We start from the raw sequence: 17011 nt of genomic DNA on the forward strand, positions 1-17011 counted from the left end.
TTTATAGCAATGTTAGCTTGAATGTGTTTCATCCTTAGTAATATTAAGCTCTAAGATTAGAAAACATTACATATGTGGAACAGGGCTAAGTTAGAGGTGCAAGACAGTGATTTGTCAAAATACCAAAATTGGCTGTTGGACTTGGTGGGATGAGGTGTAGAACCTGAAACCACTTCTAAACTCACATTTTGAAAATGACTAGATGGTAAGATAGTATCATTTTTTAAAGGTTTCAAGAGTGTTAAGGTTTACTTGCAATTTTTTTCTTTCTAGTTGTTTGTGGAGCTTTTTTATAATAATAATCTGAAATAGTTTCTTCTGAAAGTCTTACATCTTTTATAGTTATTAAAGCAGTTACTTTATTGCCAAGGAACTCAACTTTAGCTTCCAATACTTAGAACTTCTTTTAAAGAGTTGATTTCATCTTGTGTTTTTCTTTTGTGGGAGAGCACTGTGGGCAATTCTGGGATTGTGTCCCGTTCTGGTGAAGGGGAGGCAGCTCCAACCTTGCCTGCTCTGTGCAGAGCAGAATTATGACCCAAAGAGTGAAGCAATTTCTTCTCTATTACAAAACTTCAAGCACATTTATTAACAATATTCTAGTTTTTCAGAGAATTAGGAAATATGTTGGCTTTAAAACTGCAATAAGGAAATATATTTTATACAAAATCAAAAAAATTGGCCTCTGTGCATATGTAGAGACAAACTTCTGATTTTAAGTTCTATTTTAAAATTTTAGGTGCTATTTAACTAATACGGGAAGTTTGGTTTTATAGAAATTGTTTGTCTGGCATTAAACTCTCCCTTTTTTATTATTCTTTACAGCGTTATGTTGATGGTGGAATCAGTGACAACTTACCTCAGTATGAATCTAAGAATACCATCACAATTTCTCCTTTCTCTGGGGAGTGCGATATTTGCCCAAAGGGGAACTCTGCAAACTTCCATGAAATGAATGTTACTAATACCAGCATTCAGTTCAGCTTAGGGAACATTTACCGTCTAACACAAGCACTCTTTCCACCAGAACCCAAGGTAATACATGTCCTCTTACATGGTTCATAATAGAATGTTTTGCATTTAAAGGCCAAAATTGTTGCAGAAGCAATTTGAGCAGCAAGGATCTTAGTTTAACATCTAGCCAAATAAGCTTTTCTGATGACATCTGGTGTTGCTGCTTTTCTTTCATCACTTCCATGAATACTTAATTCTTTTTATGTTTGTTTTGCTTTTCAAGACTAAAATAAAATATTTTTCTCTTGGATTCATAGATTCTAGGACTGGAAGGGACCTCGAGAGGTCATCGAGTCCAGTCCCCTGCCTGCATGGCAGGACCAAATACTGTCTAGACCATCCCTGATAGACATTTATCTAACCTACTCTTAAATATCTCCAGAGATGGAGATTTCACAACCTCCCTAGGCAATTTATTCCAGTGTTTAACCACCCTGACAGTTGGGAACTTTTTCCTAATGTCCAACCTTAGACCTCCCTTGTTGCAGTTTAAGCCCATTGCTTCTTGTTCTATCCTTAGAGGCTAAGGTGAACAAGTTTTCTCCCTCCTCCTTATGACACCCTTTTAGATACCTGAAAAGTGCTATCATGTCCCCTCTCAGTCTTCTCTTTTCCAAACTAAACAAACCCAATTCTTTCAGCCTTCCTTCATAGGTCATGTTCTCAAGACCTTTAATCATTCTTGTTGCTCTTCTCTAGACCCTTTCCAATTTCTCCACATCTTTCTTGAAATGCGGTGCTCAGAACTGGACACAATACTCCAGCTGAGGCCTAACCAGAGTAGAGCGGAAGAATGACTTCTCGTGTCTTGCTCACAACACACCTGTTAATACATCCCAGAATCATGTTTGCTTTTTTTGCAACAGCATCACACTGTTGACTCATATTTAGCTTGTGGTCCACTATAACCCTAGATCCCTTTCTGCCGTACTCCTGCCTAGACAGTCTCTTCCCATTCTGTATGTGTGAAACTGATTTTTTTCTTCCTAAGTGGAGCACTTTGCATTTGTCTTTGTTAAACTTCATCCTGTTTAACTCAGACCATTTCTCCAGTTTGTCCAGATCATTTTGAATTATGACCCTGTCCTCCAAAGCAGTTGCAATCCCTCCGAGTTTGGTATCATCCACAAACTTAATAAGCGTACTTTCTATGCCAATATCTAAGTCGTTAATGAAGATATTGAACAGAGCCAGTCCCAAAACAGACCCCTGCGGTACCCCACTCGTTACGCCTTTCCAGCAGGATTGGGAACCATTAATAACAACTCTCTGAGTACGGTTATCCAGCCAGTTATGCACCCACCTTATAGTAGCCCCATCTAAATTGTATTTGCCTAGTTTATCGATAAGAATATCATGCGAGACCGTATCAAATGCCTTACTAAAGTCTAGGTATACCACATCCACCGCTTCTCCCTTATCCACAAGACTCGTTATCCTATCGAAGAAAGCTATCAGATTGGTTTGACATGATTTGTTCTTTACAAATCCATGCTGGCTGTTCCCTATCACCTTACCACCTTCCAAGTGTTTGCAGATGATTTCCTTCATTACTTGCTCCATTATCTTCCCTGGCACAGAAACCTTGTTCCTGTGTTTACATTTCTAGCACTGCAAATTACTCTGTATAAGCAGTAGTGTACAAATCTAAAGTAGAGTGTGCAAGGTTATAGCCTGTTCATGTCCAGCCACCAACCAGCACAGGCTTTGAAACTGGTACAATTAAAGCTAAAGGTCTTCAAAAATCTGTTTGATACGTGCATGATGCAGCCAGAACAGCTCAAAAGTGGTTATTGACCACCACAGAACTTGTCCTCTTTCTGAATGGGGACAGCTGAAGGTGTCTGCAGATGGGAGGTACTAGAGCAAAAATACGGTGTTTTAATAATCAAATGCCTGATAACTTTGGATGCTTTAAAATCAATTTTTTTTCTTTCTGGCTAGTTGCAAGTGAACACTCTTGTAGGTGATGAGTTTATCTATACTTTGTTCTTAAACTTTTCTGCTTACCTGGGCTTTAAACATTCTGTGTTTTTGTTTGTTTGTTTGTCTAGGACTTTGAAAATGTGCAATACTAGGTGGCCTGATGGTTCAGCTGGTAACACCGGTTATCGGGGAGACCCAAGTTTGGGATTAATCATGAAATTCAGCCTCCCTGGGAGAATTGCACAGTTGGCTGTCTTAGTTTTCAGAAGTGGCAAGGGGAGAAGGTTAAGGGGGGGGGAGGGGTGATCTGTGTGTCTGATCAAAAAAAGCAACTTAGGGAGACAGTAAGGAAAGAAATTTTTTACAAGCTTAATATGTTAATTTGATGCTTTGGTACAACTGGAAAAGCACTGTTAGAAGTTTAGCAATATCTTGATCAATGGCATATGTTTACAAGTTGAAAGATGACTTAATTTAGGTATCGTCACAGCAGATGTGAATACGTCACTTTAAAACTTTTATTATAGTTTGACAGTCATGGAAATTGTCTTCCACATATGACTAGTGTAAGTGAATAAAGCAGCCATTCGCTCTGTGAACTGGTGGTTTTCACTTTGAATCTTCCTTCTGATGGCTGACTGACGTGCTGTGCCCTGTGTTCGCAGGTACTAGGAGAGATCTGTGAACAAGGATATTCAGATGCACTTAGATTTTTGAAAGAAAATGGTATGTTAAATTTGTTTGTCATTATCAATACTTAATGTGACTCTCTACTTATCTTTTGGGGGGGGGGGGGATGGACAAGTTAAAACAAAGCTCCTTTGAGACAAAGTGAATGTCATCATGAAAAGATAACCAGTTTAGTTCAGCCATTCAGTAGGCAATACTCTTTTAATAGTAATAATTTACTTGAGCAATTTTATTAAGTTGGTGAAATTGCTGTCCTTATGCTGTTGTGTGAGGTCCTACCTTAAGTTTGATTTCCTACAGTCTTGTTCTCTACTGTTTTTCATGCCTGTGCAAAGGGGGGGTGTAAAATGACACCAGTTAAGAGTGATAGACTGTTATACCCACTTTGCACAGATGTAAATGACTATTCAAAGACACAGATATTGTAGAAGTGGAGCAAAAGAATGGGTGTACTATAGAGAAATATGAGAGCATGAAATTGGGAGGCTTTCATAATAAAGAGACTGTCTTCTAATTTCCCACTGAAGTTCAGATCTGTCTGCAAAATCAGAGAAATAGAGCTTATAGTCCTGTTCATGGAATAAGAAAGCGTATCGACTGTAACATTCTTAAACCTATTTGTTGGGACTTACATTTCTCAGAGACAGACCAATATTTAACCTGGAAAAGTTTTTTTGGTTCTAGATAAAATACTCGGGGTTATGGTTGAACAGAAATAAGATAAGATACCAGTACCACTCAAAATCTTAACACAGAGTCAATAAGCCTCTGAAGTTTGTATAATTAATGTATTTCTAAATGTAGAGGTTGAGTGTTAAGATATGTTGATACAAGCAACACGTTCAAAATCTGACATTCTGTGTTCATAAAAAGATGGAAAATCCAGATTCTGGTAGGAGAGTTCCAAGATAAGTGGTGAATGAAGAGCTTCGGTCTGCGATGAGCTTTGACTACATCATTTCTGTAATATGTCTGATAAGAGAACTTATTAATTCACATTATTGCTCTTATAACTGTCATTTGTAATGGCAAGTGATTGTCCCCCTTCCTTATGTAAGGCCTTCTCTGGACTAGCAAAACAGATGTGCCAGCCACTGTTTTGGCCACCATTGCTTCCCTGTAACATACCATGCATCCACAAACACAGTAGGTCCCAACAGTGTATAGTCAGTCATGCTACCACTTGGCTTACACTTGCAAATCACCACCACATCATCTACTGTCATGTCAGTCTCCGTTGGTGCACTGTTGACGTATATATCAAGTGCTAGTACAGCAACTGTGTTTGTGGAGTTGGCCCTTCCAGTGTATTCCCAGAATGCTTCTGCACACATGCAAAAATAGAAGAAATGTGAAATAGGATGCCTCCTATGGATGCATTGCACTATGGCAACTTGCATCAATACAGCTGTGTAGTATAGGCATAGCCAAATACATTCATTCCCTTACTGTAACTGCTTTGTTGTATGTAACAGTTCAAATTCCATGAAGAATTTTCTGCTTATGATCTTGGTGTTTTTGAAGTAAGTTAATTGGATCTTTAAGAAACAAACAAAAAAAGATTGGTTAACAATGGTCTGATACCATTAACAATTGATCAAAATAATAAGTATATATGGAACCAGAAGTCTTCCCATGAATTATCACAATAACTACATCTCTTCTCCACCCCCCAATCATTCCTCAATCATTATCTTCCTCCTGAAAATCTGCCTATAGTTGAAATTACTGAATGTTATCAAAATTGAATACCTTTTAGTAAACACTTTTCTATATATTTAGTTTCACTTCAGCTGAGAATTTGCACAAATCTACATTATATACTGTTGCTTTTGGTTTTCCAGCAATACCTGTAAGTGCAATATGCATTATATTGTCACCTAATTAAGTTTCGCTGCTCTTGTATGCAGATAGAAATACTGCATGAACAGTGGCTTACTTTTGCTGCTCTTTTTTAGAAATTAAGAACTCAAAGAACATTTTTGGATATGTAATTTTGCACTCAATAGCTAGCACTATTTTCAGAAAGAACTTTGCTAGAGGTTTTGGCAGTAAGATATGGAAAGTATGCGTCTGTATGCACCTTATGTTGGGCACCCATCAGTTTCTCCGGATAAACAGTTGGGCTCAATCAATACTTGGATACACCTTGAAGGTGTTGTAGATACAATAGGTGGCACTAGTTCCTTGAGCTAATGTCCCAAAATATAGTGTGCAGTGGCATTGACCTTCAGATGAGATGTAAAAGTGCTGGGTCATTTAAAAAACTTATGGCACATTTTGTACGCATAGACGGAAATAGTGTGCAGCAGACACCACCGATTTTATTGACTTAATGTACCCCCTCTACACACATGCACATCATGCATCATTTGAAAGCTTATTATGTCTACCTTAAAATGAAAGATGATCTAGAGCTGATGTATACTGTGGTTTCTTTTTTGTATGCTCTTAACTCATGGATTCTTTCAGCTTGAGCTTCAAGTTGATGCCCTAGTCTAGCGTTGTCTGTCTGTCTCATTATTCTATCAGCATGGAAGGGGGACATAGGCACAGGTCCTGGTGGGTGACCTAAGAACACTTTGCCATTGATATATCATCACTGCATCTTGCTAAAGAAAGGGCTCTGCAGAAAATAATTTCTGTACTCATAGCTGCTCTGATTGTTCCTACCTTGCCAGACTTAAATTTGGTCTTCTTGGCCATGTCAGCAAATGTTTTGATGCCAGATTTCTTGACTGGACTGAGGAAGCTATGTGTACCATTGGAATCAAGTGCACTTCTTACAGATCTCTCCATTTGTACTTCACCAAGATCTGCTATTTTCGGTAGAGACTCTTGCACAACTGATGTTACATGCAGTCCAGTAACTATGTTGATGATCACCTCTTGATGTGATTCAGGTCAAATGGGTTTGTCATCTTGTTGATGACATGGTTGGTGAGAGTTGTAACGTGGTCTTCATCCCTATGCACTGAAGAGGCAAGGACTTATTTGCAGACTTTGTCTTCACTACTTCTTCTTAGCCCACTTCTTTCTCTCCTAGCTTTTGCATAATCCTAATATGAAACTTTGTATTGTCACCTCTAATGTGAACACTGACCTGTGCATAAGTGTCACAGAATTAAAAAGCTAGCTTCTAGAACATTTCAAAGGGTAATACTGCATGCATAGACATAAACCTTCTACCAGGCAGACTAATACTACAGTAGGAATTCACATAAATTTATTATCTACCCACTATGCAGTACAAACAATGGTCGCACAATTGATTGCTACTGCTGTACAACTTTCAGTGTGAGACTGATCTGGTCAACAAATTTCTCTTAAATATAGAGAAGAGTTATCACTTGTGACACTTTGACAGTTAAGAATACGCGATGTGAAAACATTTCATGTTTGTATACCGCACAATGTTGTATTTGCCATTTTTGCACATGCTAAACAGCTCCATCATTCCTGGGGGGAGGGGGGAAAATTATCCAGGCAAAACCAAAAAATACCCTTTAGTACATTGTTTGGTAGCTTTTACCAATAAACACCACACAAAGGAGTTGAACTTAACTGAAACAGTAAAAACTTTAGTCATAATGCAGTGTTTCTGGATTGCAAAAAATGGCATTTTCTCATTTTGGGTACCATTGTTTCACCTTGCCTGCCGGCTTATACTTGACAGCTCCACATAATGCCTCATTTAAATGGACATAAAATAAACTTGCAAATGATTTATGATGTGGGAGTGTGTTCTGTAGGTAGATTAAACTCCAAAAATAAGGCCCTTTTTTTGCAGAATTGCCACATGCCTAAGGTGATCCCATGCCATTGCCAGGTTATGAATTCAGTGATTGTATATATTCCCTATGTAGATTCAGTTGACAGCTTTCATTTTTTCTTCAGCTCCTATCCTAAAATGATACCTGGTCCTGCAAATGGTCTAAAGAAGATAGTAAGCATGGGCCTGATCTTGCAAATGCTTATTCACATGAGACCCTTAAAGTCCTGCATTTCACCTCTGGTAGATGAAGTCTTGCCTGTTTGTAAAGCAGTGGTTATCAACCAGGGGTCTGAGGCCCCCTGGGGGGCTGTGAGCAGGTTTCAGGGGAGCCGCCAAAATAAACCAGAGAGCGGGGTTGGCGTTAGTCAGTGGGCCCCAGGGAAGAAAGCCAAAGTCCGAGCTCCACTGCCCGGGGCTGAAGTTGAAACCTGAACCCTGCCGCATGGGGATGAAACCAACTTAGCTTCACGGAGCTCCCCGTGGCATGGGGCCTCAGGCAGTTGCTCTGCATGCTATCCCCGAACACTGGCCCTGGCTTTTAATCTACTGGATATGCAGGAAAAGCACTTTTTGTGGCACAGGTGGGCCGTGGAGTTTTTATAGCATGTTGGGGGTGGGGCTCAGAAAGAAAAAGATTGAGAACACCTGTTGTAAAGGATTCTGGGATCTTTTGAATGACAGCTGTCATAAATGTGAGTTCGTTCTTTCTCATTTCCCCAGATATTCTTAACGATTCGGTTTATGTCGACTTGTCATTAAAGAAAAACCCTCAGGAACTCATAGAGGACACTGACTTTACAAACAAGAAAACTATTCCACAGAGGAAGGGCACAGAGGAGATGTTGAAGACAAAAATGCTTAATAACCAGCTAAAGCTAAACACATGGCCATTGGATGAAAGAATTTTTGAGCATCTACCTCCTAGACTTCGTAAAGGTATAGGCTTGAGAATATCTTCCAATAACTTTGAATGCCAATAATGTTTTATAAATGACTTGAACTAGTTCTCATCTTGACAATATCTTCTGATAATAGAAAACACAAAACTATCTTGCATAAGATGATAATGTAAAATCGACTGTAGTTTTTAATTGATTAAAGTAACCCAGAGCAGTTCTTTAAATAGTTATAAGGTATGATCACATAAGAAAAATAAAGTTGTATTTGGCTTCAGAAACTGGCAAGATGGAAGCTAGTTTCACAAGTCACTTAACTGTAGTTTAGTAGAGCATAACTGAGGTGTAGTGCCATAAACTGGGTACTGATTAAGTTTGTGGATATATTTATAATAACTTGGGCTGTCAAGTGATTAAAAAAAATTGATTGCACAATTAAACAGTAATAGAATACCATTTATTTTTTGTCTTCTACATTTTCAAATATATTGATTTCAGTTATAACACAGAATAAAGTGTTATAACACAAAGTGTACAGTGCTCACTTTATATTTATTTTTTATTACAAATATTTGCACTGTAAAAATCAAAAGAAATAGTATTTTTCAATTCACTTAATACAAGTTCTGTAGTACAGTCTCTTTATCATGAAAGTTGAACTTACAAATGTAGAATTATGTACAAAAAAAAATTAAAAATGTAAACCTTTAGAGTTGAAAAGTCCAATCAGTCTTACTGCTTATTCAGCCAATCGCTAAAAGTTGGTTTACATTTGCAGGAGATAATGCTGCCCACTTCTTTTTTACCGTGTCACCTGAAAGTGAGAACAGGCGTTCAGATGGCACTGTTGTAGTCAGCGTCACAAGATATTTACGTGCCAAATGCCCTAAAAATTCATATGTTCCCTTCATGCTTCAACGACCATTCCAGAGGACATGCATCCATGCTGATGACCGGTTCTGCTCGATAACGATCCAAAGCAGTGCGGACTGATGCATGTTCATTTTCATCATCATGAGTCAGATGCCACCAGCAGAAGGTTGATTTTCTTTTTTGGTGGTTCACGTTCTGTAGTTTCCACATTGGAGTGTTGCTTGTTTAAGACTTCTGAAAGCATGTTCCCTTGTCCCTTTCAGATTCTGGAAGGCACTTCAGATTCTGAAACCTTGGATCAAGTGCTGTAGCTATCTTTAGAAATCTCACATTGATACTTTCTTTGTGTTTTGTCAAATCTGCTGTGAAAGTGTTCTTAAAACAAACATGTGCTGGGTCATCATCCGAGACTGCTATAACATGAAATATGTGGCAGAATGCAGTTAAAACAGAGCGGGAGACATACAATTCTCCCCCAAGGAGTTCAGTCACAAATTTATTAAACACATTATTTTTTAATGAGTGTCATCAGCATGGAAGCATGTCCTCTGGAATGGTGGCTGTAGCATGAAGGGACATACGAATGTTTAGCATATCTGGCACGTAAATATCTTGTAGTGCTGGCTACAAAAGTGCCATGCGAACATGCCTGTTCTCACTTTCCAGGTGACATTGTAAATAATAAGCAGGCAGCATTATCTCCTGTAAATGCAAACAAACTTGTTTGTCTTTGATTGGCTGAACAAGAAGTAGGACTGAGTGGACCTATAGGCTCTAAAGTTTTACATGGTTTTGTTTTAAAGTGCAGTTATGTAACAAAAAAAATCTACATTTGCACTTTCATGATAAAGAGATTGCACTACAGTACTTGTATGAGGTGAATTGAAAAATACTATTTCTTTTGTTTATCATTTTTAGAGTGCAAATATTAGTAATAAAAAATAATATAAAGTGAGCACTGTACAGTTTGTATTTTGTATTGTAATTGAAATCAATATATTTGAAACTGTAGAAAAAATCCAAAAATATTTAATAAATTTCACTTGGTATTCTGTTGCTTAACAGTGTGATTAAAACTGTGATTAACCACGATTAATTTTTTTAAATTGCAATTATTTTGAGTTCATCGCATGAGTTAACTGCAATTAATCGATAGCCCAAATAATAACCACAATAACATGGTATGAACAATCCTATGTGAGAAGTATTTCAAATGCCTTACAAATTAAATCTTTAATCACTAATATTTTAATTATAATTCATTAACTAAAATTGGATAAATAAGAACTTGAAGTCATCATCAAAACTAATGACTAAATAAATTACTTTTCTAATGACTAAATAAAACCCTTAAGTTTTGTTCTCTGAAACAGAACAGGTATATACTAAACATTTCTGGATTACTGTCCCTAAATTTACCTTAGATTAGGTAGGTGCCTGTAGACCATGACCAGCAATTTAAAGCCTGAAATATGTGACTTATGATTTAGGAAAACAAGTAAATTACATAAAGAAACATGAAAATTGTGAAAGCAGAGTTGTTTGATGGACAAAACACAAAACTGGAATTTGGGGAAACCTGGGTGCTATTGCCAGCCTTATTATGAATGTTAGGTGACTTGTTATGTGAACATGGACCAATGTCCTTGATTTTTATCAGCCAGTAAAATAGGATGCTGACATTTACCCATCTTTGTAATGTTGTCTGAGGTCTATAGCTTAAAAGCAAATAGAAGCGCTAAGTACTATTTTAACTTTCTTCTGTAGTGTGATGCATTTTAAATAGAAAAAGTTTGTTTTAGCACTAATATTTTGTGACATAGGGCTTGTCTAAATGAACATGTTAGTTCACAGTAAGCTGGGGTGTAAATGTATCCTGCACTAGTGTGCTGTGCTGCCCGCTAAATGTCTTTGTAGACCTTGTTGCCATGCTCTAAAAGCTCCCTAAAACAGGAGTAGATCAAAGCACATTAGAAAACTTTGTGTGTGGCAGCCAGGTCTACATAGACACTTCGTGCACAGCATGCAAGTGGGGGGTAGATTTACATCCTAGCTTGCCACAAACTAAGTGCTCATTTAGTTAATGTTGCTTGTCAATTGTGCTTCAATATTAATCACCCTTCTAGAACACTAAAAGACATCACTACACCTAAAATAACTTGTTTGAACAGTAAATTTAAAACCAAAAATGTATTCTAAAAGCTGTTTTTTAAAAAATCCTTATTTTCCAGCATTACAAGAAGCTTGTAAAGAGAAGAGCGGGTTCTATGCCCAGCTCTCTAAACTCTTACCAATGCGAGTGATGTCTTATCTGATATTGCCATATACCCTGCCAGTGGAGTCTGCCTATTCTGTTGCTTTAAGGTGAGGTTCTATTTAAGAACTATTAGAGAACCCATACTTCTGGCTCATTAAGATTTTTTATTCTTTTTCATTTATTATTTTTATAGTCATGACTAACAAGCTAACAGTGTATTAAGTGTTCTGAAACGCACTGAAGACTTGACTTTGAGTTCTAGAACTGTTTCTAGCATGTATGTAAATTGTAGCTTATGTTCCCTTCCCCATATTCAGGGCTGGCTCCAGGCACCAGCGAAACACGTGCCTGGGGCGGCACATGCTGAAGGGCGGCATTCTGGCCATTCTTGGGGCGGCTCAGTCCGAGCGGCTTTTTTTTTTTGCTTCGGCAGTTCGGGCGGCTTTTTTTTTTTTTTTTTTTTTTTTTTTCTTCGCTTGGGGCGGCAAAAATGGTAGAGCCGGCCCTGCTCATATTGCTTCATCTTTCAGATGTTTTCTGTGCAGAGCTAACAGCCTTTAATAAAAGCTTGCTAACTGAAAGATGGATAGAAAAGGGGAGATTTCTAGAATTCCATATGTATTTAGTCTTTTTAATATATGAAAAAAGAAGAACAGGAGTACTTGTGGCACCTTAGAGACTAACAAATTTATTAGAGCATAAGCTTTCGTGGACTACAGCCCACTTCTTCGGTATGCATCCGAAGAAGTGGGCTGTAGTCCACGAAAGCTTATGCTCTAATAAATTTGTTAGTCTCTAAGGTGCCACAAGTACTCCTGTTCTTCTTTTTGCGGATACAGACTAACACGGCTGCTACTCTGAAACCTGTTAATATATGAAGTATCTTTTAATTGACTGATTTAAAAAAAATTATAATAGCTAAGCCACGTCTAAAAAAAAGTTCTATATCTAAAGACTGTTTGTTTGAAAAATTAAGGATTTCTTTTGCCCACAAGTGTCTCCTCAACAAGGGAGAAACTGATTATATACAAAATAAATCAGAAAGGGTCAGGTTTCTTTGTTTGTTTTTTGTTTTGTTCATTTGCTAACTTTTTTCAGTTATAGTAATCCGCTATAGCAGGTACAATGCCTTCAGATGGATTCCCTTTTAATGTGCTGCTCATAGCAAAATATAACAATTTAATTTACACGGCTTCATTCTTTGGTGATAGTTAACCTGTATCCAGGTCTCACTTATGTTGTAATCACTTAAAAATCACATCAAAAATCTTTATAGTAATGCAGTCAGAGTTTCACTAAGGGTTTGTTTACATGATGCATGCCAGCTGGAGTGTAAATTCTAGTGGGCACACTAGCATGTCATGCACTAAAAGTTCTCTAGTGGACGTAGTCCTGTTTCAAAGAGTATTATGTCAATGCTCGCTAGGGAGTTTTCAGTGTGTACCAGCAGGTTCCCCCCTGACAGTTTATTGTGCAACACACTGGTGTGCATTAGAATTTACACCCTGATCAGAGCATACTGTGTGGGCAAGCCCTTACATTTCATACAAACTTATTTATTGGGGCAGAATTCTGCCCTTGGAGTCAAAACATGTTCTACAACCCATAGCTTGTGTGTACCTCTGATATACAACAAAGAAATTAAGTTGTCCTGAGGTCCTAAACTCTGTACTAGGATGGAGGGCATCCCAGTGCATAAACAGCAGAACCTCATCACAATAACTCACTCTACAGAAAATACTGGAAGGATTAGGAAGAAAATTTACAGCCAAAAGTTCTTCTTTGAGTAATGATCCCTATATGTATTCCACACATGGGTACGCATGCACACAGTGTGCCTGAGTCTGGAAATTCTTCAAAGCAGTCTCCATTGGCTTGCACATGCACAGTAGCTCTCCTAGTGCTCCTGGCTGTGAGTACAGGAGGCAGTGCAAGTAGACGCTTCCCCAGATCCTCCTTACTGCTGCATAGCCTGAGCCAGAATTGTGTCCTCCTTCATGTCGTTGCATTACCTATAAAGAAAAAAATTGTAAATAGTTATGTTCTTAGATTAGTAGTTAGTCATTAAAAAGTTCATAGTATAGAGTAGTTTGTTTTCCTGGTTGGGGAACCTCTCCCCAACTCCAGGACTATTTCAAGAAATGTGTCCCCTGCCCTCGATCCTTCTCTATCAGTGATGAACTTCAATGCTGCCTGTAGTGTCTAGGTGAGGCACATCTCTCTGCAAAGTGTAGCATCTGTCACTCCTTCCCACCCAGAACTCAAGAAGCCCAGGAGTTTTGCTTATGGAAGTACTGGATGGAGAAGGCTGAGGCTGCTTTGTGACCTGGGGCAGGGAGACCCCTATATATATCAGCCTCTGCTGCCTACCAGTGTCCCTCCAAGCACATGCCTTGCAGCAGAGCCATCAACATGTAAGCCCAAGAACTCCTCTTTCAGGGCTCCCCATGAGTAAAGGGCACTGTCATGACAGACAGATCACCATTTAGGACTGTCCATAAGAAACATGTTTTTTCCCTGAGCCGGTCCAGATCAGATGAGACATTATGAATGGTACCTAAGGAGCCGGCTCCAATGAATGAATGAATTCTGTTCAGTTAGTTTTCAATCTAAGACTTCTACATTAGGGGTCCGCGGCCATAGGTTGAATTTCCAAAGACATCTGCATCTCCATTCAAAAATGTTTAGGGGTCCACAAATGAAAAAAGATAGTATAGAGCAGTAGTTTTCATTCTCCTATCCATACAGACTTCAGATCTCTATTTGTTTGCTTTGAGTACACCTAACTGCAATTAATGCCTTTCTTCCTCTTGTGAAAGGACACTCTGTCTTTACTCACCCAACTACAGTACAATTCATGAAAGGCCTGATCAGGACCTTCCCAGCAGTAATTAAACCAGGGGTGGGCAAACTACGGCCTGGGGGCCGCATCCGGCCCTCTAGACGTTTTAATCCGGCCCTCGAGCTCCCCTTGGGGAGCGGGGTCTGGGGCTTGCCCCACTCCGCATGGCTCCCAGAAGCAGCAGCATGTCCCCTTTCCAGCTCCTACACATAGGGGCAGCCAGGGGACTCTGCACACTGCCCCCACCCTAAGTGCTTCCCCTGCAGTGCTTCCTGGCTGGGAACTGCGGCCAATGGGAGCTGCAGAAGTGGCGCCTGCGGACAGGGCAGTGTGCAGAGCCGCCTGGCTGTGCCTCCGCGTAGGAGCTGGAGGGGGGACATGCCGCCGCTTCTGGGAGCTGCTTGAGGTAAGCAATGCCCGTATCCTGCACTCTTGACCCCTTCCTGCCCTCCGAACCCCTCCGTCCCAGCCCGGAGCAACCTCCTGCACCCCCCCACCCCTCATTCCCAGCCCCACCCCTGAGCCCGCAACCCCATCTGGAGCCCTCCCCCTCCCCCCTGCACCTCAACCCCCTGTCTCAGCCCAGAGCCCCCTCCCGCTCCCTGAACTCCTCATTTCTGGCCCCACCCGAGAGCCCACACCCCCAGCCAGAGCTATCACCCCCTCCCACACCCCAACCCCCAATTTGTGAGCATTCATGGCCTGCCATACAATTTCCATACCCAGATGTGGCCCTCAGGCCAAAAAGTTTACCCACCCCTAGCCCTTAATGGGAGCTTAACGTTGTCCTGTCCAGACTCTGTAGTCTGCCTTTTGAATCCATGGCAACTTGTACCATGGCCCACCTGTCCAGGAAAGTGGTACTCTTAGTAGCTATTACCTCGGTTCTGAGCTCCCTGACCCTCTTAGCTATCACGATTGACTCTCCTTATATAGTGTTTCACAAAGAAAAGGTTTCTCTTTGATTATACCCCAAGTTTCTCCCCGAGATTGTTTGAGTTCCACATCTACGAAATGATAGTTACCTGTATTGTTCCTGAAATCCCACGCTTCCTCTGAAGGTAAGAGACTCCAATCTTTTGATGTCTGGCCTGCCCTGGAATTTTACCTGCAAAGAGCCAAACCATTTAGGAAATCACTGAGACTCTTTATCACCATACCAGAGAAGTCACGTGGGCAAGCCATATCATCCCAGAAGATTTTGAAATAGGTCTCGGGATATATCTTAGAATACTACAAGATAGCAAACATTCCTCCCCCTCGAGGTATCACACTTCACTCCACGCAAGCACAGGCTGCCTCCATGGCATCCCTATCATACATTCCACTGCAGGACATCTGCAGAGCAGGCACCTGTTCACAACACATTATGCCCTAGTTCATGCTTTGGCAGCAGATGCAGCAGTAGGATCGGCAATATTACATGCATCTTTGCTACCAATTTCCTTGCACCCACCTCCATGCTGAACGCTGCTTCCCAATTACCCATGTGTGGAATACACATAGGGGCCATCACAGTTACTTACTATAACTGGAGGCTTCTTCAAGATGTGTGGTCCCTATCTGCACTCCTTCATCCCCTCTGCTTCAGATCCTGTTGGATTCGTGGTTAGAAAGGGAAGTGGAAAGGTGTTGAGCCCCCACTGCCTCTTAATACGTTCGGCTGGGAGCACTAGGAGAGCTACTCTGCATGTGCGGGTCAATGGACGCTGCTTTGAAGAATTTCCAGACTTGGGTGCATGGCACACATGTGGAATACAGATAGGGACCACACATTTCTAAGAGTCTCCAGTTACAGTAAGTAACCTCCACATTAGCAGGGTGTGTGCGCATGTGTGTTAAAGTTTGCATTCCAAACCTTCTATGAAACTTTCAACATAAATTCAGGTTTGCTGAAACATTTTATTTTTTGATGACTGCAGGTTAGTAGACTGGTTTCCCGATATCCCTGATGATTTTCAATGGATGCAGGGACAACTACGTCGGATTGTTAGTACAGTTTATTCTCGGGCAAGAAATAAGCTACTCAGTACATCCAGGTAAATCATTGTGCTGCTATGTGCAAACTTATGCATCTCTCTTACATTTATTTTGCCAGTCAAAACAAAACTTAGTGCAATTATTTATATTATGTTGCAAACATTAGTTGATTATTTCAAGGATAAGTAGAAATTTTGTTTCACTTCTACCAAAGCCCTGTTCTCTCTATTACAGTATACTAAGGGGTTGTTTTCCTGCTCTCTTCATTAGACTTGAAGAGGTTTCTTCAGTAAATGGCTTCATGCTCTTTCCTCAGGACTGATAATAGCTGAGACAATTGATAGCTTGCCTGTTGGTACTACCTCTCCAGTTTTTTTGTTTGTTTGTTTGTAGCAGACCACTGGATTTCCCACTCTGATGCACCTCAAATTTAGCCTTGTTATCTGAGGCTTATCTGATCATCCTACTGATTTTCTTCATACAACCCTTCCATACTTGAGTTGCATCACACTTCAAAACTATGCGGGCACCCCCAGTAAGATGTGCTCCATTGAAGTTCAGACCTTTGATGCCTTATTTTCTATCACCCCATTAAAAATAATATACTTAGAATCCACATTTATTTTCCCTGCGAGATGCTGTCATGTCATCTATGTTCCCCTTGTATGTAGGAAGAACCCCTGTTCCATTATCCCTTGAACTGAAACAGAAACCTCATTTAAAATATTTCTAATAGATTGTTTTTGTTTCTCCCCTCC

At 39.9% G+C, this 17011-nt stretch overlaps 1 protein-coding gene across 2 annotated transcripts in view; it reads left to right on the forward strand.

Moving 5' to 3' along the window:
* LOC128842110 (1-acylglycerol-3-phosphate O-acyltransferase Pnpla3-like) overlaps window positions 1-17011 on the forward strand; it is a 45409-nt gene that overhangs the window by 25304 nt on the left and 3094 nt on the right. For both annotated transcript variants that reach the window (XM_054037861.1, XM_054037852.1), the window contains exons 4-8: window positions 826-1035; window positions 3606-3666; window positions 8126-8341; window positions 11406-11538; window positions 16196-16312. In XM_054037861.1, coding sequence (XP_053893836.1) covers window positions 826-1035; window positions 3606-3666; window positions 8126-8341; window positions 11406-11538; window positions 16196-16312 — 737 coding nt within the window. The remainder of the gene's footprint in view (window positions 1-825; window positions 1036-3605; window positions 3667-8125; window positions 8342-11405; window positions 11539-16195; window positions 16313-17011) is intronic.

This window comes from Malaclemys terrapin, chromosome 1 (genome assembly GCF_027887155.1).
Source record: "Malaclemys terrapin pileata isolate rMalTer1 chromosome 1, rMalTer1.hap1, whole genome shotgun sequence".
NCBI classification, from domain to species: Eukaryota; Metazoa; Chordata; order Testudines; family Emydidae; genus Malaclemys; species Malaclemys terrapin.